We start from the raw sequence: 23,814 nt of genomic DNA, 5'->3' as shown, positions 1-23,814 counted from the left end.
GGAGAGCAGAGGTTGCTGGCAGCAGCATTAGCCATGGCCCAATGCATCTGATGAAAGTATGAACCAAAACCCAGTGCCGGTAGCGCTCATCACCAGACTTTGCCCTATTTACTACTTCTCACATGGCTACAGAAACCCATTGGCTACTAGTCTTAAACCCAAAGGGATCAGGCCCAATCAGGGCTCTCACTCCACACCAGACAGACCTTTTGGCTCCCACGTGGTTTGGTGCCTCTTGAATTTCATCAGACCGGACAAAACAGAAGCTGACACATTTTCACCTACTGCTGGCTTGAAATTTCTCTAGAAAGCTGCTTGGGAACAACCCAGCAGACAGCTGCCTGCGGAACTCGGGAGCGTAGCACTTTGCTCTGCAGCTGATCAATTTTAGTCTCACAGTGTTGCAAGTCTGCAACCTTCACCCCCTTTTGGGTCAACAGGCAGCTTCTCCTCTGTAGCAGGAGTTTGAGGAGCACGCTAGGTTCTGCCCCTGTTCAGGGCAGAAACGGAAACAGAAGAGAAACAACCAGCCTGGCAACAAGCTGCGAGGACTGTACTGATGGGTTGAGCTTTCCCAGAACAGCAGCTTCTCCCAGGCTTACTAGCTAAGAAACGTGCAGGAGAAGGTACATGGAGTGATACACCACTGAAGGCCTCACCAACATGTATTAGTCTCAAGGCTGATGGTGTTTCCTTTCTAAAAATCAGAGCTGGAGCGTTGCCCTTACAGCATTTCTCAGCTGAAACCAAAGCAGATGCCTCGGAGTCTTTGACATTGAACCAGAGATCTTTTAAGAGATCACCCCAAAGCCAGGCAGCTCTGGTGAACCCGGCTCCCCAAGTTAATGCTAGATGCTACCTGAATGACGTGTCTGCTTCTGCCTTGTCCTAGTCTGTGTGTTCTTCTCAGCACTTGCCCTCCTGTCTCAGTCACACACCACCTGTACTAGCTGCATGGTGCAGTAAGGAAGCAGCGCACTCGCCCACCTGAGCGGGCTGCTTTCGGGAGCAAACTTTGCGTGGCGCAGCTGTGTAGTTACAGGACGCAGCCAAGGGGAGATGCAGATCCCACAAAGATACTCAACGAAAAGGGGTTTGCAGAGGTTTCCTGGAAAAGAGAACGCTACTCACAGGAGAGGCCAGTACAGACTCGATAGACTGCCCACGGCTGTGATGCAGGAAGAAGGAAAGGAGAAGGAACTTAAAGGCACAGTTTGAGGAAGAAAATATCAGAGGTCAGCACTGACCTGGAGCTGGAAGACGGTTTGGAAAGTATGGAAAAGGAAATCCCTACCAAGCAAATGCAGAGCACAAGCCCAGGTGCACAAGATGGTGCTGACTTGGCTGTGACAGACCAAGGACAGGACAGGGATGCCCCTCGGCCTGGACTGTACCAAGTCACATTGGAGCAGCCAGAGCTGCTTTGATCTGAAAGAGCCAAGCACTAAACATAAATCCTGACACACTGCCGACAAGTCTGCTCCAGATGTAAACAACAGCCAAAGCCATTCTAGGAGAGATTTACACCCAGTTTTCTTACCCCTTACACACACTACAGGGCAGGAGAGGTAGGCTCTGTATCTACACATAGTTAGTAAGGTAACATACTTGTGTGATGGTGTGTGACAGTAGTATCACAACGCACGAATTGGGCAGAACAGGTAACACTGCGCTCTGTCGCAAGCTGTGCGTGCCCACAGAGGCAAGACAAATTCACTTCCAACAAGCAAACGTGACAACAGACGCTGGCTGTGGGAGCTCAGTATTGCCAATCCTTCACGTTCAAGGTACCACGGGTCACTAGCAGGAGGCCAGGCAATCAGAAACGCCTACACATGGCTCACGGATTCAGAAACCAAGGCCAGAAGGACAACCAGCTCTGAGTGTTGCCATGTCAGAGGCTGCGTGACTTCAGCTAGGTACCCGCGCAGCCGCCTCATTAACTTGTTCCCAGCTGCAGCCCCACCATCGGCTAAAGCCCGGGCACCCTCATGAGGTTTTTGTCACATTCAGAGTCAATGTTTCCAATTTCTGATTCCCCTAACTGGCCTGAATGGTTAATCACGCTCACGGGCAGTGAGCGGATTTCTGTAATTCAAAATGTTGGCTGATGTTGCAATGATTTTATTTACTTTGAGGGCCCCGGGGGCTAGAAATGTATTCCAAAAAGTAAAAGTGAAGATTCACACAGTATTTATTACTCGACTTTGGAACCTGGGATTTTAACCACACATCCCCCGCCGCATCAGACCGAATATTGTGGCATTTGATAAAATCATGAGAATTGACAATACCTGCGTCATTTATTGTTAATCTTTTACAGGTTGCAAATGTCACTATCTTCCCCGAGAAGGTCACTTTGTAATTATATACGCGTTCACATGCAGCCTGTAAGTGAGCTTCTAGGAAATGCCACTGAAAGTAACTGGAGAGGAAAGCTTAGGCAGAACTCCTTAAAAAAACCTGGCGTGTACAAAAAAACCCTTTAAAGTAGCCAGAGAAAGGCAAATTTCAGTGGAAATAGAAGATCTTTTAACACAAATGTGCTGAAAGCATCTTTCATTGGAACTCGACTTGCAATGCTAGTGGCTGGGCCAGGGAAATTGAAGGAGAGTTAAAACAGAGCCATCCTCTAGCACTGGGAAATGCTAGGTGGGGAGTTGGATTGCTAGGCATAGGCCCTGGGTCGGCCCTGCCCTCGGAGTGCTCTCCCTGACTGGAGCGCAGAGCATGGACTCAGGGTGCTGCGTAAAGTGGGGAACAGATGGAAGCTTCTAAAAAAAAGTATTTACAGGTCTAAGTTCTCAAAACAGAAATATAAAACTGCATTAGAACTGGGGTAAAAAAAAGAAAAAAGAAAGAATCCTACCATGAAAAACTGCAGATTCCGTCTGTCTGTCTGGTGGGAAGCCTGACTGCGCGACGGCAGAGAAACGAGCGTGCTGCTCCGAGTTTTTACCTTGACCCGAAAGACTGACTTGTTTTTTTTTGCTGGAGTCCTACCAAAAGCAGGTACAGGACCCAGCAAGAGCCAATTTCCTTGCTAAAATGTTTTGCTGTTGAGTTTGCATTCAGTTACAGAGTGGCTGAAGAAGAGGGGCATAAAAACCAGATGAGTTTTCTTAGAGAATTCATTTCACTCCTGTTTCACTCCACTCATGTACTGGTACCAGTCTGTGCGATATGTACAGCTGCTGTCTGGTGAAACCCACTGCTCATCTCTCACCCACAACACACATGCACTCACACTCCCCTCTTCCTTCTCCAAGGACTGCAGTGCTTTCAACAAGAGAAAAACAATAATAAAAATAGCAATAATTAAAAAAATCTACAGTATTCACTTCCTTTTGGTATATTACATCAGCATTTTCTGTACATGACCCAAGAGCTCCCTCTATTTACACAGTGATACGGAAGGACTTGTTCACGGGAGCCTGGTTCTCCTGGCCTTGAGTGGGGAATTCAAGCCCACCTTTCAGAGTTCTTATTTCTCTTTTCCAATTCATTAGCAGCATTATGTAAACCTGTAAGGGGAAGGGGGGGCTATTCTGAAGGTTTCTTGAGTCTGCTCCCTCTCGCCCTTCTCCTGGGGAGATGGCTGGCAGCATCTGCCCAGTTAGCAGCTGCTGTTTTTGAATTCACCATTCTCCGTGATGGAAAGCTTGGTGGGATTGGTGGGGGAGATGCCATTGCGGACTTGCATGCTGTAGCGCTCCTTCACCTGCGTCAGGGCACTCATCAGCCGCGTGTTGGCAGAGTCCAGGGACACGATCCGCTTCTCCTGCAACAGACACCCCACAAAGTCAGAGCTCCTCCCCAAACGAAATGCCTTTTCCCCACCAACCTGCTTTAGGGGGAACTTCCAGGACCCGGGGCTGTGACAGCGTCGTCAGGTGATGTCTAGGCAGAGGCAGCTCGGCTAACATTCTCTGGTAAGATGGGATGTCTGCCTCTTTCTGTTTTCTTGGTGTGACACAGCCCCTGCAAGCCACGGGCTTCACACATCACGGAGTGACAGCGAGTCACTGGTGGCTTTACCCAGCCAGCCTCCCAGCGAGGCAGATGGAAATGCAGGGTTTCGCCATGGCAGGGGGAAGGATGTTGGTGTTAATAACAGCGATAGCCAATTTATTATTTTGTTTTTTAAAATACGTTAGAAAAACAGAAACAGGCAGCAGAAAACAAAAGTGGTGGAGGTTTCATCCGGCAGAGAGAAGTGCAAGTGGTATCTAACGGCCATCGTCTCTGTATCGTGGATGGAGTGTGCTCAGAATAAACTCATGGTATGCTCGAAAGAAAGAAAAGCAGATAATGGCAGCCTGCGGTCACCGGCAGGAGCGGGGGTGCAACAGCGACACAGAGGAGAAGCAGCCAAAAGCTACGACGAAGGGTTACTTGAGGTGACGGGGAAGGGGGCAGTGTGGGTGGGGGAGATGCCATTGACAGAACACAGAGAACGAACACTGAACACGCTGCTCCTAGACCCATTCCAGCTCAGAGGGGCTCCCGGGCTCTGCCGAATCCAGGGCTCCCAAAGCCCGGTTTTGATTCTTCTGCAGAAAGGGTTAAGGCTCCACTTTTAGCAGAAGTGTTCAGAAAGCTAAAGGGCGCCCGCTGAATTTATAAAGAATGAAAACCCCACCAAGAAACCCCAGCCTGCTAAGAGCCAGAACATCTGCAGTGGGATGCAGCATGGGAGGGTCGCACCGAAGAGCTGGTGGCACGGTTAGAAATGGCAATTTTCATTTTCCCTCAAAAAATAACAATTAAAACCAAATGCAGCCACACAGAGCAGCAGCAGAGACGGCAGCAGGTGAATACGCTCTCCGTGCTACCCGCTGATGGGCTTTTTTTCTTTGAGAAGGAAAAAACCATCTAATTTACTCGGATGGAAAAAAAGAGCTGCCTGCAGGAACTGTTCCCAGTCCAGCCCATTGAGAAACAAAATGGAAGGAAAAATAATGCACGGGAGGCACAAACATCAAGGGACAGTTCAGGGACACTGCCCAGGAGACCTAAGCGGTACAGCAGCCCCGCGAGATTCTGATCCCGCACGTCAGCTGCGCTGTACATCCGTAACCCGGCGATGTTTGCGTCTCTCAGTGGGCCTCCCCACACAGAGAAGCGTGAGGGTGCAAAAACAAAGCAGAATCTAAGTACTGCTTGTACCGAAGCCCTGGAGAGACTGAGCTCTGAGTAGCAGAGCAAACAGAGGAGGAGGATGAGGAAGCATGAGAAACCGACAAGGAGGAAGGCAGGCTACAGTCTGGCCTAGCGCTTGCCCTGGTCCAGTCCATAAGAGTAAGGAGAATGGACAATGGAGGAGACAAAGGCCTTCGCCTCTCCTCCCGTGCTGAAATAAATGCTGCCAAATCTCAACAGAAACGTGGTGTCTGGCAAGTTCAAGCTCCTCCTCCTCAGACTGCGTTTCCCCAGGAATATATAATTTAAAATGGAAATTTCTTTTGGAAGAGTTAAAAATGAGAGGCTGGTTATTTTCTGCCACTGGTGGGCACTCACCGTGCCGCTTGGCAAAACAGCTGGAAATCCACGTTTGGGAAATTGGTCTTAAAAGCATGAGCGTGGTGAGCAGAGGCATCTTCTCGCTCAGAGCAAAACCCAACCGCGCAAACATGTCTCTAACACACGTGAATCGGGCACGGGGAGTGGGAGGAGCTGGAATGGGTAGGAGGTCAGTGTGCTGGGCCAGGACCGGGTACTGCTCAGCTAAAGAACTGATTGGGTTTACTTGCCTGTTTGAATTATCTCATCCCCATTTATGACCTGTAATTTAACACAGCGGAGATGTCACTTGCAGTAGCAACTGGGCCAGTACTCTTTGCAGCTCCACTGCTCCAAGGAGAGACTTTAAGCAGACCCAGCCCCTGCTCAGCCCTGGGGGCGGCCCAGAGACAGCCAGCCCCTGGAACCATGGCACACGCACCGAGAACAAGGCTGTCCCTGTGCATGGGTGCACTGTTGGGTGCTGTGCCCAACCGCAGGCAAAAGGGCGAATCCTGAAAAGCATCTCGTGGAGATGCAGCACGAGCAGCCCACGTTACTGCTGTTTCTGAGCAGCCTTTAACTCTTCAGACAGGTATGACAAGACAGGTTCCAGCTCCACTTAAGAAACCTCACACAAAGAAGGACTTCTCTTTTCCAGCCATTGCTATATCCCTTTGCCAAACGAATCGCAGGCTAAGAAAAATCTGCCAAGCACAACCTGGAGGGATTGGACACAACCCACCAACACTGGGGCTCCTCTGGTGTGCCTGTTCTGAGCCCTTCCTCAGTTCCCTCTGGCTCAGGCACTCACAAAAAGGCAGTGACACCTAAGCTCCCCCCGCAAGCTGGTTGATGCTGAAGCAGTTCAGGTTTCCAGATGACCTTGCTTGCCCAAATAGCACTTTGGGGGGGGAGGAATTAAAAATGAAAGCCAGATTAAAGAGGAATCATTAATGCTACCGTTTTGCTACTGTGTTTTCAAGGGTTTCCAGAACAGATGATAAACGTTGCATCATTTGATCAAGTGTGATCAAGGACCACAACTCTGAGCCCTGAGGGTCTGAGGCCTTCATGCCAGCAGCAGCATGATGCTGAGGGGTCAGACTGGTCCACTGTTGGTGGCCTTGTTGGTCCATGCCTGCACAGCAAGGCTGAGCGCCTACAGGCACAGACAGGGAACACAGGGAAGGACAATTTCCATAGTCAGTCTCTCAGATCCTCCCCTCTGGAAATCACTGTTCATGTGTTTGCTTGGTGCCCCCTCTTCTCCTTCTTGAGGAGATGAAAAAAGGCATCAACCTCCTTCCAAAACAGGGCTGCTGTCTGGATGAGGTACTGTTCTGTCAGGGTATGACAGCAGAAAGCCCTGCCTGTCCCTGTTGCTCAAAAGTGACCCACCCAGCATGTTCAGTTCCTACTCCCGCTTCCGCCTGCCGAACTCCCTGATCAGCCGGGAGGCCGCTGTACTGTTCCCCTCCAAATAAAGACACAGTGACTGTCTACGTTCCTGTTTGTCCTCCAGCACTGTGCTCTCCCACTTTGCAACTGGAGTGCAAGTCCTCACAGAAAAGGATTTTATCTTGAGCTGCATCTAGAGAGGGTGACTACACCTGTGTCTCTGTGTAGAGCATCTTGTGCAACAGCTAGGGACTGAACGTGGTGTAACTCCAGTAGGATTCCCTGTTTTATTCCGTAAGGCTGGCTAACGGAAGCACCAGGTTATCCTGTGCAACTGGTTTATTCAGGTTAGATGGCACCAATCTGAGAATCCAGCTTTCATCAACAGTCTTCCTGAAGAACTGTGGGAAAACGGGCAGAGGCAGCAAGAAAACCAGAACTCTTCAAATTATCAAAAAGAAACCAGCCATAAACATGCTCCCAGTGTTACACCAGGCTTTGAAAAACACAGCTTTTTTCCCACTTAATATTTACCCTACAGCTCCACGTGAGCTCAGACATTTCTGTTATTGCTGGGCATTCAACAGGAAAAAAAATCTAACGCCCAGGGCATGCCCCTTTGTGCTTGCTTCTGCCTGAATCCCACTATGCAGCTGCCATCAACAGCATTCAATTGAGGCTGCTCCGGCCTCTGCGTCGGGAGACAACTTCCTGAAATGACTTGGGCTATTCCCAAAGGCAAAGTTTACAGCTGGAACTACTGAGAAACCCAGAAGCGGGGAAGATGTCTTCCAAATGCAGGTACCACAAACAGAACATGGCAGGCAGGTATCAAACCAGGCTCAGGCTCTGCTGTACAGGCTTTGCTCTCTGGGATCGGCACAGACACGGAAGAAAAGCTGGAACGATCCCCCACGGTACAGCCACATGCACTGCCCACGAGGTCCCACTTCCCACCGTCATGGCAAAGTGGGCGTTTCTCCGGGACTGATGTGGACAGTCGGATGGGGTGGAATGTCACACAGGACGTTACGGAGGGCGATGCTCCACGGAAAGCGTTCTCCTCCTCTTGGCTGGAACGTTCAAAGCCATGCTTGTAGCTGGCACAGCTGAGATGCATGCACACGGCAGTTAAACTATGCTGGTATGAGACAAAGCGTTTCCAGAGTTCCCAGGCCCACACTCAGAATGACATCTACACAATGCACCACCATTCCTTTACCCCCTTGGGATCTCAAAAAATATGCAGAAAAGGCTTTGGAGAAGCAGCCAGTCCTGTGATGTGGTGTCAGGCTTTCTCCAAGCGTCGTGTCCGAATAGTCTTCATTAATTAAAACCCCCAGTTCTCTCCTAGGAGGCAGTTAAGTCACATGTGCAACACCACAGGCCAATACTGACTTTGGGAGCCAGGTAACAGTGCTGGGGCAGGAGGGTAGGGGAAAATCATGGGTACCACACAGACAGCCCTCGGTTCTTGGAGATCCTGAGCTCCTTACCTGTGCATCAATAATCTTCTGCTTTGCATCGATGACAGCTTGCATCTCTGCATGATCCTTCTTCAGCTCCTCTTCAACTGCCATAAGTCTGGTGAGGAAAAAGAGGTACAAATCAGGACAGTTTAATGCTATTCCAGAGTGTTTCAGGTACTCTGACCTGATGGTTTCACGGCTCCAATTGCTCTGGCTCTGCAAGAGAAGAATTCTGCAGCACTGGGAAAAGCTTGCCTGCCCAGCTGATGCTCCTCACTGCCTAAACATGTTATTCTTGAAATGGACATTGCCAGAAACGTGACTGCTTTGAAAAGCTGCCGCCTAGAGTACAGATCCCAAGCAAAGCAAAAAATCCTGATATAAGTGCACCAGAGCCCAAAGTTCAGAGTTCCTAAAGTATTCTCCTTCCCTCTCCTGGCAAGCCGAGGCAAGTTTCCCCACCCCCACCTCTCATTTCTTCATCTCTAAGGCAGGATGGTATCAGCCCAGAGATGTCAAGAAGCAACTACCTTCTGTCACATCAAAGAGAACTCATGACACAGGGAGCTTCTCTTCCTACATGGTCCCAAACCGTCCAAAGCCTCACCTGCTGATGATGCTTTTCATCTGGCTGTCCTTCTCCTCCTGCTGCCTGCGCAGTCGCTCCTCGCTGTCTTCCAGCCTAGACTTGTACTCCATCAGCAGCTTCTGCATTTGCTGCTCCTGCACCAGGAGCCGCCGCTCATACTCCTCCAGTCGTCGACTTGACACCTTCAGGCGCTCCTTCAGCTTCGCTATCTCTTGTTCATACTGAGGGTGGAAGGAAATGAGGAAAGGGTCAGATGCAGAGGGAAAAGGAAGAGGTCAGATCATTACATTCTGCGGCTGCTTTTCCAAGGAGGGTGTTGCGTTTTTCACAGGAAATTGATGGAAGTAAAGGAAGCGACAAGCAAACAACTGTGGGCACCACAGACAAGGAGCATGAGGGCTCTCTTTGAGCACTGAGCTACTCCCACGCTGTACGATGTCATTCTGTAGCACAATTTAAGCACTGAGAAGGCTCTAACATGGTGCCTCAGTCCTGACTGGCAACACCCCAAGTTACTCCAGGCTCGAGGAGTTCCCAGGCAGAACCTGCTGACAGCACTCAACTGTAAAAACATTCCAGGGTGACCAAACATACAAGAAAAACCAGCATGGACCCAAGTAACTTATTCCTCAGGATCTGATTGTTGTGAAGGGAGAGCAGATCCTTCACTACAGAGCAGAGCCTGTCAGTTTACCTGGCTGAGGTTTTGTTCTTCTATTTCCTGTGTCTGTGGATAATCACTTCCGCGACTGTGCAACAAATCTCAACGTATTCCACTTGGGTTTGGGTTCGTGTTCGTTCATCTCTCCTAATAATGTTCCTGCTTCCTGTCCAAATGTTCCCCTCCTCACTCCCTGCCCTCGCAAAATACCAAACCTCTTACTAAACCTCTGTGCTGTAGCAGCATATAGACATAGCTGTATTTGGAAAAAAGGTATTTAGCCCTGAAAACAACATACTTTGGGGGAAAAAAATAAGATCATGGGCATTTCTGTGCAGCCAGAAGCACCGTGCCTGTGATGACAGGCATCTGCCTCAGGTGAAACCCAAGATGAAATTCGAGCACAGCTCCTACACTGAATTGTATTTAGGGAGCCTGGGAGAATCACCTGGTGTGTCCCAGCTGAGGTCGCAGTTGTGTTTTGTTCAGGGTTGGGGGGGTTTTAATGGAGTTTAATGATTACTAAGAAATCTTGCAAGCATAGAAAAATGGCTTTATGCTGTGATGATGGTGTTGTCATAAAAAATAATGACTCGAGCAGGATCTTGCCCACTGGCAGCATGACTCATGACAAACACAAGTGCCAAGTACCAGCCTGTGATGTACAAACCCTCAGCTCCGTCAGCCTGCACCTGCTTGACATGCCGCAGCCTGTACACGGGTTAATCCATAGTGTGGGACACCAGGCTGGAGCAGTGAGTGACAGCATGTACAGCAGGACTTTGTGCCAACACAACCTGTGCTCGAAAGCAGAAGGGCTTTCTGGTGCTGCTGTGATGGAGCCATGAACTTGGCTGTGGGGTGGGCAGGAGCCCATCAGCCCGAGGGTCGACAGCATAAAACCTACCTTCTCAGCGTGTCGGAGGTCATCTGGATTCTGCTCCGCGTCCTCCTCTACTTCTTCATACTGTCCATTGTTGAGAACCCATGCAGCTGTCCTTTCCACTGGTGACATCGTGGCAGAGTCCACGGGCGACTGAACCTGCAGCAGAGATCTCTGTAAGCGCCTTTCAGAGAAACTACACGCAATCAGCTCTGAAATCCCATCCATTTGGAGAGGAAAAACAACCGTGAACCCATCTCAGAGGACCCCCAGAACCTCTCTTGCAGAGGTACCTCACCCGCCCTCGCCTTTGGATTCACAGCACTTGCTCGAGTCCCTCAAACCAATACACTTGAGAAACATTTCTTGCTTGCTAAGAGAGCTCCTCTTGGGAAAGTTCAAGTTTCCAGATCCTGTTCACATCCCCCCTTCCCCTTTGCCAGGTTTTCAGCAGGGCTTTCTCAAGCTGTGATGTCTCACAAAGAAAAGAAGGTGAGGAAGCTTTGCTTGCAGCCAGTCAGGTAAGACAGATTAGTTTCTCTCAAGTACTGAGGAGCTGAACTTGGGAGCAGCTTTTGGAGCCAGGCTGCAAGACAGACTTTGCAATGGAGGATGGGGCTGCAGGGCTGGATGCACGGCAGCACAGCGGTACTCAGAAGCGGCAGAGGTGTGTAATGTTATCACTCCAGTGGCTGTCAGATTTAGATGGTCTGTTGGAGCACATACACCCAGACAGTGCTGTGAAAGGAAGGCACGGCCAGCAGTGCTTACCAGGAGAATTGGAAAACACCATCAGAGCTATCCTCCTCAAGGGAAGCTGAAAAGATAGCCAAGAAAAGAAACAAGAAACTCTGCCCAGCTGGGGAAAATATGGCTGGCTACAAATTCCAAGCAATTCTCACGGACAAAGACAAGTTTATAAGCACTGGAATTAGCATAATTACGCCTGAAAGAGCAACGCTGTCTTAACTTCCTGAGAAATGCAGATCAAGTTCGCCCCCCTGCCCACCCCAACTGCAGCTTCTGTTTGTACTCCAGCTGCTTTTCAGCTCACTGCCTTGTTTCACTAGTGCACAGAAGAGGAACGTGCTCTGTGGCAGGGGCACCATGAAGTCTGAGTTTTGGTGAGGAGCTAGCTCTTTACGGGCGAGTAACAGCTCCTTTACGTGAGTCGGGCGAGGGATAACATCACCCCCCGTTCCTGTTTCTCCTGTTGATGAGAACAGGGCTGGTGAGTGCTGCATACATCCTATGCCAGCTCTAGCCAGAGGATTTGCCTGCAATGCCTCAGCTGAGCAGTGATGAAGACTCCAGCACTGGAAGAAGCCCCAGCAAGGATGGGTGTAAAGGAAAGGAGTAGGAATTAGGCCAAAATCCCCGCATTTGGTCAGAGGCCTTTTCTCTAGAAGACAGCCTTCACAGCAGGAAGGCCAATAGTGCCTTTGAGTGCTGTGTGACAGCCATAGCAAAGGGAGACCAGAACCGCCAGGCTATTCTTGGAGGTAGGTGCTGCGGCTCCAGGAGCTGCTGGAGGAATCAGGAACAGCTATGGATATAGACTGTCACCGCTCAGTGGAGCTGTGAAGGACTAAGACAGCAGAAGTGTGACTCTGAACTACATCACCAGCCTTTGTAACAGACAGCTGAGCACAGCAAACCTCACCGAACCACCTCGCAGGCTGTAGGACGGAGTATTTTCAGCAGCCAAACTCCGGAAGCTTACAAAGACCAAGCGGATGGCAAGCACTTCACATGCTAATGGGTTATGAATTATACTCTATTAAAGGGGGAGAAAAGAAAAATGCCTGCTAGTAATGTGTATTAATTCCCCTCTTTGCCTCTCTTCCAGAGGAACACACTGACATTTCTGTTCCCACCTACCTACTCAATGGAAATGGAAGGCAAAAAGTGACCTCTCCCAGCAAACAAAAGGCCTAGCTCTATATTCAGAAACAAATGGGACTTGTAGAGAACAGAGTCTAATAATTATAACGCCCACAAAGCATGCCTAGAGAGAACATGCCCAGAAAGAACATGCCCAGCTTCTCTTTTCTCTTTTTCTTCTTTAAATAAGAACAGAATTCCACAACCCAATTTGCAATTAAAAGGATGCAATGGAATTTGCTTCAAAAAAATTTTGGCCACTTGATTTGGCACACTTCGAGACATTTCTCAAGGCTGTGGGGAGGGAAAGAACAAATTGATTTCTCTGAATAAAGTATGAGCAAGTACTCTAATGAATCCAGTGGAAGCAATTTGTATGGAAGGTAGAGTGGAAAAATAAGTAGATGCACATCAGCTACGAGAGAGGGGAATAAAACTGCCCTGAAGCCAGTCACAGGCATCGATGAAGCTGAGTGTAAAAGCAAACTGGAGAAGAGGGAAGTGGGAAGTCCACTCTGATGCCAAACAAGCAAAGTAACTGATTTACCTGAGGGCAGTTGGGTAATCAGCAATTTAAGATAAGAAAAGACAGGGGTTTGCAAGCAGCTAACCCAACCTTTCTCATAAAGACAGACAGGGCAGAAACCACCTGGGCAAGGTGTATGCACAGAGATTTGAGACACAACACTTGCACTTTGTCCTCCTTATCCTAACCCCTTCAGAGTAAAGCCTTTGCATATTTGTGCGGTACTTCCCATAACGAGCCCCAAGGAAAGGCACCGGGGCTCCCCGGGAACTTTGGCTAAGATGGAACCCTGCCATCAGACCCAGCAGACCACACAGTACAGGTTCACACTGTATGCCTGACAACTGCAAAGGGAGTTTTTAGCCTTCAGATTTATCCTTCTTACTGGCCTAAAGATTTCCTCCCACCTCTGCACTACACTTAGTTGTAGTCTGTATACTTTACCTACCACCCCGCCACGCCCAGATGTAAAAAACCCCTCCGAAGGAGGACACAAACACACCACTTCAAGTAACAGGCAATTAGTTTTTCTGGTTATTACTGACTTGGCATCACAGCCTTTGCTTTGGTATTTGGTGTTTCTGATCTCCTTGTACCTGAACGAACCCGAGGTATCAAGGCAGTCTGGAAGCCCTGATTGCTCCTGAGTTCCCTGGTGTTGTCCAGATTCTCCTGCTTTTGACTGCAACGTTCAGGACTTTGCCAAAAAGCTACACCAAAAAGCGGGGATACCAGTAAAACCTTTGGCAGGGAAGGACCTCACACTGGCAAGTAAGTTCCTCTGCCAGCATTACCTTACAAGCTAAAAGGCCTTCCCCCTGTGTAACCATGTCTTCACCAGCACTTCTGCCAACAGGGCTACGTCAGCAAGGAGGATCATAACCTGCTCCCTGTGGATGTTGTTTGAGCGTGGCACAGTCTCAGCCTCAGGGGCTGCAACTTTCCGCAGGGAAGTTCCTTGTTCATGCCTGTGTGCAGAGCAGCATCCTTTCTAGGAGGTCTTGTGGGAAGTGGGAGCTTAAAAATTTTCCTTCAGTACTAGGTATGGTCAGTCCAATGTGCCCATGGTTACCCTTGCAGTGACCATGGGAGAAAATGCTTAGCCCCGAGGAATAGCTTCAAAAGCCTCACCCTGACCAGCTGAGAAGTCTGTGTGCACTAATATGGCACTCAGAAGAACCACTGCCTTCCCTCTGGCCTGCAGATCCATCGCTGTAGTGCCAAGCATTTCAATACTTCTTTTCTCTTTAACATTAAACTAATTTAGGAAAAGATTTTCATACACAGCAAATCACAACAGGGATTTTTTTTTTTTTTGTAAAGGTAAAGAACTATTGGCTTTTGGACAAGGAAATCTTGATTTACAGCTACCTATGAAGGACTGATAACGCACATTAGGAGCCGGTACATACAAGCACTCCTTGCCAGAAAGTGTTTGCATTATTCATAGTTTGGGATGATTAATGAAAAAGCAGTATTTATTTGGGGACCAGCAAAGGATTGTTGCATCATGGTGAAATATAGATTTCTCCACGCTTAAACCAACTGTACTTATTTATTATTTTGGCAGCAGTTTAGTCTGCAATATTTTATCTCTGTTTATTTCTCTGTTTTCAGGTAGCTATGCTTTTAAATTAGCACCACAGGGTTCATTCTCATGTGGCAATCGTACCTGCTATTGGGAACAAGGCTGCTCCTATTATTTTTTTTTTAATCCAGGGACATTTTCAAGTTCTGTTCCTTTCGGCAGGCCTGGTGCTACCTTAGCTAATGCAAAACGGGGTTTTTCTTGTTAAATTTAGTACAAAAGCACCCATAAATAATAGGTGCCGTAGGCTTGCCCAGCTTGGATGGGGAACCAGCAGGACTGCGCCTTACCCTTGCTACTCGTCACTTGCCTAAGTGCCCGTACTCTCGGTTCAACTCCACTCAACTCAAAAGGTCAAAAAGCCTCCAAGGTCAAGGCAGCGGTGAGGGGAACATCAAAGCAGAAAGTGCCTGGAAGAGGGTTTTCCTTACCTGCTGCGTTTGTTGCCTCTGAATTGCCCTCACCTTTGGGACAGGGCTCTCTCTAGAGGATGAGGACTGCTGCCGGGACCGGCTCCCGTTCTGAATGGGTTCAGTCACCATGGCCCCCGACACTCCTGACATGCTGCCCGTGCTCCGCAAGGACGTGCTGTGCGGCAGGGACTGTGGCGCTTTGGCCCGGGCGCCCAGCCCGCCTTGGTCCATTTTGCGGATCTGTGCTTGGCTGCTGCTGTTCTGGCGGGGTAGCGCGATGGGGACGTGCTTGTCAGGGACTGTGTGGCGCCGGGAGAAGTCCTCGCTCTGCGTGCTGCGCTTGGTGAAGTCCTCCATGCTGCTGTTGCTAGGTCCGCTGAGTTTGAAGTCTTCGCTGTTGCTTCGGCTCCGGGAGCTGGCAGTGCTCAGGTTCTCCAAGCTGGAGTCCACAGAGGCCTTTGGCATTGGTGGGGTTGGGTTGTTGAGGTGGTAAACCGGGTTCTGGAATGACAGAGGCTGGAGGCTGCCCTGTTGGTTCAAAGCCGGGTGCAGAGGCCTTCTCACCTGGGGAGCGCTCTGGGGTGTGCTCTGAGTTTCCCACAGCTGTTTGATGTTTGCCACCTGCGTGATAGAGAGCTGGCTGCCAGCCAGGCGCAAAGGCACGTCGTGCATAACAGAAGCATGGTCACTGTGAGCCATGTGAGGATCCTGGAGGTCCATGAGAGAGATGCTACGTCCATTGGGCAACACGCTTTCCCTTTCGTCCTTATCTGAATAAGTCATGCTCTGGGTGGATGCCTGCTGAACCAACAGTAAGGTCTTGCCCCTAAAATATCCATCTACGTTTTCCTGGGTTGGAGACTTCAGCTTATGCAAGTCACTGTGGAGTGGAAAGGAATTTGGTTAATTTTTAAGCAGCCAAGACCCTGAGAGATCTGTCCCAGAGAAGTCTTTCTACCTCATTTAACCTCTCTGCCAACTACAAGCTTCAAGGAACCAGATTTCCTTTTATGAGCTCTTTGTGTTCAAGTCAGAACACACTCTTCCTTAATTACCACTTATCTTTGAGAATTACATTTGACTCAAGAAGTGCTTCATCTTTGCTTTTTTCCACAGGTGAAATGCAAACCATTCCCCCCCAAATCCTCCTCGCTTAAGACACCCGTGTCTCCAGCAGTTCAGATTCCATTTAACCCTTCACCAGCGTTATGTGGTTGTGGGGTGCAGGTTGGAAAATTTAACAGGAGTTGCATGAAGGCTCCCACAGATGTAAGCTCAGAGGGCTGGCACTTCTACGTGGCAAAACAGCCCTCATATCCGACAGCACAGAAACCGCTCAGAGACCACAGTATCCCGGCTCTCCAGCAGTTCTGCCACGTCACGACTTCTTCCTTCGGATTAACAGCTATTACAGCGTGAGAAACACTGCCCTACACAAGAGGGACTGTGTTTGCTCTCTCACTGATAACAGGTTCCTCCTACAGCCCAACCAGCAGTGGATAAGCAGCCGGATCACCAGAAGGAAACGCGATGGCTGACTATGCATCAGACTGGCAGCAAACCCCAACACTGGTTTTTAGCAGCTGAAGTCGCCGAATTCCCAGAGACACATTTGAGTCCTTGGCAAGGTGAAAACTTCATGTCTCCAGTGCCACCCTGTGCACCCTCTTACTGGGACTCTGTATTCGCCATGACAGAGGCGCAAGTTCCTTGCTCCTACAGCTGGCCTGGGCAGAGAGTTCAGGTGATGAAGCACTCAGCTCTTTACTGGCTTATCGTCCCCCCGAGCCCACATCTTCCCCCAAGCTCTGGCTGTTACGTACCCGTCAGTGGGGTCCTCAAATATCTTCTGAAGCCCTGAGGAGAGACTGCCACTGACATTGGGACTAGAGCTGTGCTCAGTGAAACGCCTCAGCTGCTGCTGTATCGGTGTAGGGTTGGTCATTGATTTGGTGATATCAGCAAGAATACGAGGAAGGGGTCCCAGTTTTGCCACGGTCGCCTGTAGGAAGGAATTTTCACCCTAATTGGACAACAAGCACCGCGACATCCGCCAGGTTTTTTTTTGATAACGATGCACAGAGGCGGAGGGGTGGAGGTGGAAGGAAGGAGGGTGGGTGGTTGTGTGCGGGTGTGCCAGGACCGTAATGCAGTGTTACGGAGCAGCGTAACCACGGCGACGAGATGAATGGAGGAGACGAAACGGGGTGCAGCAGACATTGAGGAAAGAAAAGGAAATAGAAAAGAAATTAGGATTGACCCCCAAAAATAAAAATCATGCTCAATAAAACAAAACCATTGCCATTCCAATGCAAAACTATCATGCAAAGCAAACTATGTCCAGGGCGGGTGAGGTCAAAGTGAAAACTACGGTATCTACTCATTAAAGGGCATTCAAAGACTACAGATTGAGCTAAGTGGGGGAAACTTTCCAGGCAAAGGGTGTCACGTGGTAAAGGAAATGCATGCCAACAGACAAGGGGATGCGGCATTCAGGGGGATCATGAGAGAATTGCAAGGGCTGAGGGAGGTGGGGAGAGAGAAGGTTTTCATTTCATAAGCCTTTTGCTTGGGGCATCCTCTCTGATGCCATGTTCTGCACCCTGTTATCAAAAGTCAAGGCATTCTTCCCTCCCTAAAAGTGAACAGTAACTGCGTGAAAACATCAATGATCCTCATCCCAACATTATCACATCAGCCTGGGATTAAATGCGTAGCTTCTTGTTCAATGACATGTTAGCTCAGCGTTGGCCAGGACTGGGCTAAGAGCAGCTGCCCTTCCAACGAGGAAGGCTGCTCATTCCAGCTCTTTAGCTTTCTCCCCACTCTGGGTCACTGCTGGTCCTATTGTCTACAGGGCATCTTCAGGCTCTTGGGACTGTAGGAAGAGGTGAAAGTGCTGGAGGTTTGTAAAAACGTAAAACTCTGCTACAAAGACAATGCTCTTTTCAAAGATGCCCCTTTTTTTTTCCTGTAAGTAGTTATCCAGTCAGTTTGGCTCCAGAGAAAGGTCTCTCTACACAGACTTTCGTATTGTACTACTTCTGTTCCCATTAAAACCTCCAAGGTGACTTCTCTCATCATTTCCCAGTCATTACCTGCAGTAAAGCAGTACCGTGATGTAACTTTACCCCTTAATTCTCTCCCTAGCAAACCACTATGCCAGCTCCCAAGGGCCTGTTAGGATAGATCCATACGTCTAACCTACACAAAGGGCAAAGCAGATCTGCTTAGATGGTTTATTCAGGTCTGGCTCCTCCCCTTCCGTGCTGCCTGAGGAACATTAACATCCGTGGCATTCAGAGAGCAGCTCCAGAGCAGCAGATCCATTTCAGTTCTAAAGACTGGAGCTGGGTTTCTCCTGACCTGACACCTGACCAGCCTGGAGGGAGATGGGCAGCATTCCCTGTACTGGGGGGGTTACCCCAAGCTGTAGAAATGGAGGATCTGGTCTTTTGAGTGCTCACTTGGCTGGTTTTCCTGAGGCTGCTGAACTGTCTTTTGCTGACTTTGCTGCCTGTGAGGTTCTGAACGCACGCTGTGCGCACGTATGAAGGGAAACGGAAAAACAAGCTCATAAATTGTTATCAAACTAAGATTAACTAAGACTAATTTATCTTGTCTTTTTGAGTCAAGGACATTTACATTTACTTTGACGCAACGAGCTCAGATTTTTTGTCTCCTGTTTTAAATAACGTGCTCTGAGAACACAGATACCCAGCAAATAAGTGTTTTGGCAAGCCTAAATGCAATACAAGTAATAAGAGTGCACTGCAATTCACCTCATCTCTCCAGTTTCAAAAGGAAGAATAATACAAATGGAATATGGACAAAACAACGCACCTCTAAAAGTTAAAATATGTAACAGTTCCAAGCACTTGCAAAAAACCCCACAAACTCCAAAACAACCTGACTCCCAGCTCAGCTTTGTTTGAGTCTTAGCTACCTTTGCTATCAATATTTTGGATCCTGCAAAGCCACTTAGGTAGGGAAAAACAAACTACTGCCTCTTCTCCTCCTACAGCTGAACAGAACCAACGTATATTCTTGGTGATGTCTGTTGTGACTGGCAGAACAGAATCTGGACAGTGCATATGACCCCAGCACAACAGCCACCAGTGAGCATGTCAAACCTGAGAGCAGATCCAGGTTTGCATGTGGCAGCCTCTTGTATACTACAAACTAACCCAAGGGCTGCAGAAACGAGAACGTCTCAGCAGGCTTTGCATCAGGTCTTCAACGAGGAGACTCCTTTATTCAGAGAAATCAAATTGGGCACTTTCCTGTCCAAACACCCTCCTTTTTTTCCAGCCCACTTATGAGAAAAGAAGGTCTACACAGGGAATTCCAGGTCTACTTTCAAGTGCTGCCCTCTCCACCATTTAACAACTATCCTTACTTAAAGCTCTCCAAAGTGTTTGCACTAACGCTGAAGACCAACCACTTCATATGTCTCACTTTAGGCCCTGATCTGAAATCAGAACAATTGTGAAGTGCCACTATCAAACATTCCTCTCAAATGCTGTTGACTAAGTTCTCCCCACAGCAGGCTTCAGCTGATCCCTTGATGTTTCCTAGTGTTTACAGTTGCTACGATACAATCGCTGGATTCACCCTCCTGGGCCTCCAGCCAGCTTTACCTTATCAAGTTGGGACACAACCTCCCATAAGAGGGAATGCAAAACTGAGAGCTCTCTGCCCAGGTCGATGTAGCCCTCAAATCCAGGCATGTTCGAGATGGTATCTGGATTAGAGATCTCCAGGAGAAAACGCTTCATTCCTCCCCATTCGTGCTCCAGGAAGTCATTCATGAAGGCCATATACTCTTCCTTATTACCAAACCTGCAAGAGAGGGGTAGAGGATGGGGGCAACACCCAGTCAATAACCTCCCTGCAAAAATACAGAACACAAGTGCTTACAGACAATTACTCAAGTGCTTAACTTCAGACTTGCCTTTCTGAAGGTTTGGTCTGGGATTAAAAAAGCCCAAACAATTTAAGAGATTCACGGTTTTCTTGGAACAATTTAAACAGCGGTCACTCACTGTTCATATTATGATCAAGATGCTTAACACATCTCTCCCCCTCCTTCCTCCTACAGACACCCTTTCTCTTTCAACCTTCTCTGCATCCCCTCCCCTGTAAGAGACACGCCATGCCCTTCATATTGTTCAGCTGGGAACTTTGAAGGAAGAAAGGAGGAAAATCATGATCCTTGGTGGAAACAGGCTTTTTCTTTTGAAATAGCATACACACTGACATGCTAATATGTAGCTCCTCTTGGTTTTATGCTTCGTCCCCTCTGCTGAATTCAACACAGCTCAGATCTGCATGTGAAAAGAATTTAACTAGCTCAACACGGAGGTGTCTCGGGAACTACGTTCACCTACAAGTGAAAAGTTCCCTCCTTTTCTAATGCTGACTTCAATTTGCCAGTGAATCCGTGCTTATTGTGACTTGTGCTCCCAGACACACAGGTTTCTGTCTTACCACTACCACATACTTAGCAAAATTGGCGAGATTCTGAATGACTTTAGCGATAAGCGTGAGTGTGCGAGATGTCCGGTCATCGGGGTACTCCTGCATCAGGCTGAAGAGGCTGGGGGACATGATAGCGGGGCACAGGAACCGGAGGAAGAGGGAGGCACTGATCAGGCGTTCACTGATGTCCTGTTTGCCTCTGCTCAGGCACTGCTGCTTCCAAGATGCAAACACCTCCTTCAGCTCACGAGGGAACACGCTGGAAAATGATAAACCAGGAAATAAATTCGCATGGACAACAAGTTGAACTGGTGACCAAGCACCTGAAATAATTATCTGTGAGAAAGCATCATCGGCTCCTTCCACCCCACCCTGTGTCTCTCTCTAGCATAAGAAACGTCATTAGCCATCTATTCTTAGATTCCCCGTCTAAGCTGGCGATACTTAAGTAGTCCTTAAAGCATCCCTTGCTCATATATGTTACGTGAAGCCATTTTCAGACACTCTGATTGGCAAGCTAAGGACTACTTCTCCACTGCAATCCTGGAGCAAACAGGGTGTTGGAATATTAAAAACCCAAACCAAGCTCATCTCCACAACTGAAATTTTTACTTTACTTGTTAAACTCTCTCAGTATCTCGTGTGGGCTTCATCCTAAAGCAGAAATGCTTGTTCTTTCACAGTTACTCAGAAACAGGGATTAATAGAGATCTCTCTGCCAACATTTCCTCCTGGTGATTTCCTTTTCAATTCTACAGATCTAAAGGGTCTGAGTTTTATCTAGACACATCAAAACTTGCAGCTTTTTATTCCAAGCTGAAGCTAAGCTGTTATCTTCTCCCTTGGTTCCCTCCCTTATTCAGTCACAGCTCAGTATGCATTCCCTTGGCAGAGTATCTCAGCAGACGCTCCGGTCAGATACAGTGTGTGGGACTGGAACCCCTCAATGAGAGCACAACTGCCACCTACAACATGGTGTCACATGTAGGGAGGTAGGGAAGAGAGGAAAGGCAGTGAAGAGAGGAGGGCAGTCTCAGAAGACAGATGGGTTTACGCTGTTTCCCTGTACAGCTGCTGTTTTCTCATCCTCAGGAGGAATGGGCACCCTCTAAGCCAGTGACCTAATCGGGGAGAAGGGGAGGGGAGATGCCTCACCAGTAAGAATTGATAATCTTGCAGAAGGCCAGCTCACAACACATTTTCAGGTTGCTCTGATGATCTGTTAATTCACTGGATGAACATTTGCTGGGATCCACTTCACAGTTTTCATCTGACTCATACAAAGCCTTGATAAACTCCCCTGGACAAAGGGAAGAAGATGACAAACCAAGGTAGTTGCATGAAAAGCCTCCTTGACACACCTTTAAATCCTGCTTATGCCTTTCCTTGGCAACTGCAGCTTCTGTTCCCTGTGTCTGCAATACAGCCTCCAGACACCAGATGTTGGGGACATGACTCCTCCCAGCTCTTACAGAGCAGAGCACTTGCAGTACAGGATCAGACAGCTGATGCTCTAATGCTTCAGCCTCCTGTGCCCTTGCTGCCCCAACCAGGTGCAAGAACAGGGTGGCTTTGCTTACACCCCCTCAGACACTTCACTCAGAGCCTCAAGAACAGGATTTGTCTTTGCATTCCAGTTGTATTACCAACTATAAAATTATTCACACTCTTAGAAACAAAGCTGTGCCATTTGTCTTCATAATTTCCCCAGGAAATGCACTTGACAACACTATTTGTTTTTATTATATCTAAATTTATCCTTTTTTTTAATTTTAAAAAGTGTCACCTTGCTCTTGAATAAGAGTAATACCCAGGTGCTAGCCAGATACTCATCATTTTCTCAATCTCTTTTATCAACACTTCACAACGTTTTTATAGCCAGCACCTTTTGAGATCTTTTGCATTTCTGTCGCCCTTCTCGTAGGGCCTCACAACAGAAACCAGACTCCTACAAAACCAGATGAAGTTTCCTTTGTTTGACGTGTTGGGATGGACTTGCTTGCTGGTTTTATTGGAATGGGCTGTTTACTGGTTTTCCTCCCGATATATGCTAGCACACCAAGTGATTTTTAAACTGCTGTTCACGAGGCAAAACTCTTCATTCATTCATTTAATGATTAAATTTCTTCTAAGTTCATCTCCTCAGATGATCCTTCTGGCTCTGAGCTAAGCCACGAGGCTTGTTTGTGCAAAAGGGCTTTGGTTTTTTTATCTTTGTTTTCATAAAACCCCTCAAACACCTCCCACCCCCCCTCCCTGAATCTCAAGTCAGCAGTGTCCTTGCAAGCAAAGCAAGCCAGCACATCTTCTTAAGCTTTTTTCTTTTTTTTTTTTTTTGTTGGGGTCCAAAAAAATTTCTGCTGAGGGCATCTAGATCTCTCACTTGCAAAACTCTTGCCATCACCTCTGTTGAGCCAATTCTGATTTAACTGTTGCTTACTGTATAATTTGGGTTTTTTGCCTTAAGCCCATTGAAACTTACTCTTTGTGGTCCAGGAGACCCTGTCTTAATCATATATTTAGATGCTCTTACAGACGTATGAAACAGCTCACACCCAGCGTAATGCTGTTAATCCTTCCAGAGAACACGGCATCTGAGCAAGATGACATTTAGGACTTGACAATGAATTAGATGGGGATACTGTCATCAGCGATCTTGCCCCGAGCTACAGACAAGCTGGATGACCTTAGGGGGATTTTCCATCTCTCACGTCTGTGATTTACCATCTTATCGCTCAGCACCAATGCTCTAAATGATGTATTAGAAGTCATTAATTTTAAAATATTTTTCTGTAATTACTGCACATTAAGGGGTCTGCAGTCAAATGTAATGTTCTGGCCCCGCAGCTGATCATCCAGTCTGCTAAGAAGCACAGTACAAAGCAATATGCTGCTCATTTCTCCATACAGGCGACAGCCTACAACTGTGACATGCTCCTCGGTTCCACCCCTGAGAATAAGACTTCCAGAACAGACTCATTACATTTAAGAAATGGCCAAAATGCATATAATCACAGACCTGACTCTACTGACCCTCGAAGCACTAATTTTGCCAACTATCTACTTGATGACTTGCCAGCATCTGAGACTGCTGAGGACAAATGAGACTGCTGGGAAAGCAAGCTGCTGACTTTTTTTTTTGCTTGTTTTTGTGAAAGGATGTGGTGTAGGACTTGGCTTCAGCCTGAGCTTGTTTCTCTTGTATCAATTTCCAACACTTTCTTCATCCAAGAAACAACAGGGGGATGGGTGGCTCATTGTGTGATCTTGAGTAAGAAAGATCAAGCTAACAGTAGCAAGGCTGTGAGTTTCTTGGGAAGAGAGCACATGCAGTTTGGTGCTTGACTGCAATATTTGTTGTGTGTACAGTTAATTCCCAAGGCACTGGGTTATGACTAGAGCAGAACCTTTTGGTGG

The 23,814-nt window shown here is 48.1% G+C and overlaps 1 protein-coding gene across 1 annotated transcript in view; it reads right to left on the bottom strand.

Moving 5' to 3' along the window:
• Positions 1-3,415: 3,415 nt before the first annotated feature.
• Positions 3,416-23,814, bottom strand: part of RASAL2 (RAS protein activator like 2) — a gene marked incomplete at its 5' end in the record, with an annotated part of 187,887 nt that continues 167,488 nt past the window's right edge. Inside the window, 9 exons of the mRNA XM_084265933.1 lie at positions 3,416-3,781; positions 8,400-8,487; positions 8,980-9,182; positions 10,530-10,664; positions 14,935-15,796; positions 16,740-16,939; positions 19,557-19,758; positions 20,420-20,656; positions 21,553-21,697. Of these exons, the coding sequence (XP_084122059.1) occupies positions 3,617-3,781; positions 8,400-8,487; positions 8,980-9,182; positions 10,530-10,664; positions 14,935-15,796; positions 16,740-16,939; positions 19,557-19,758; positions 20,420-20,656; positions 21,553-21,697 (2,237 nt within the window). The 3' untranslated portion in view covers positions 3,416-3,616. The remainder of the gene's footprint in view (positions 3,782-8,399; positions 8,488-8,979; positions 9,183-10,529; positions 10,665-14,934; positions 15,797-16,739; positions 16,940-19,556; positions 19,759-20,419; positions 20,657-21,552; positions 21,698-23,814) is intronic.

This window comes from Gallinula chloropus (genome assembly GCF_964237585.1).
Source record: "Gallinula chloropus genome assembly, chromosome: 6".
In the NCBI taxonomy this organism is placed as follows: Eukaryota; Metazoa; Chordata; class Aves; order Gruiformes; family Rallidae; genus Gallinula; species Gallinula chloropus.
The sequence above is the reverse complement of the archived record's forward strand: the minus strand, read 5'-3'. Positions and strand labels throughout refer to the sequence as shown.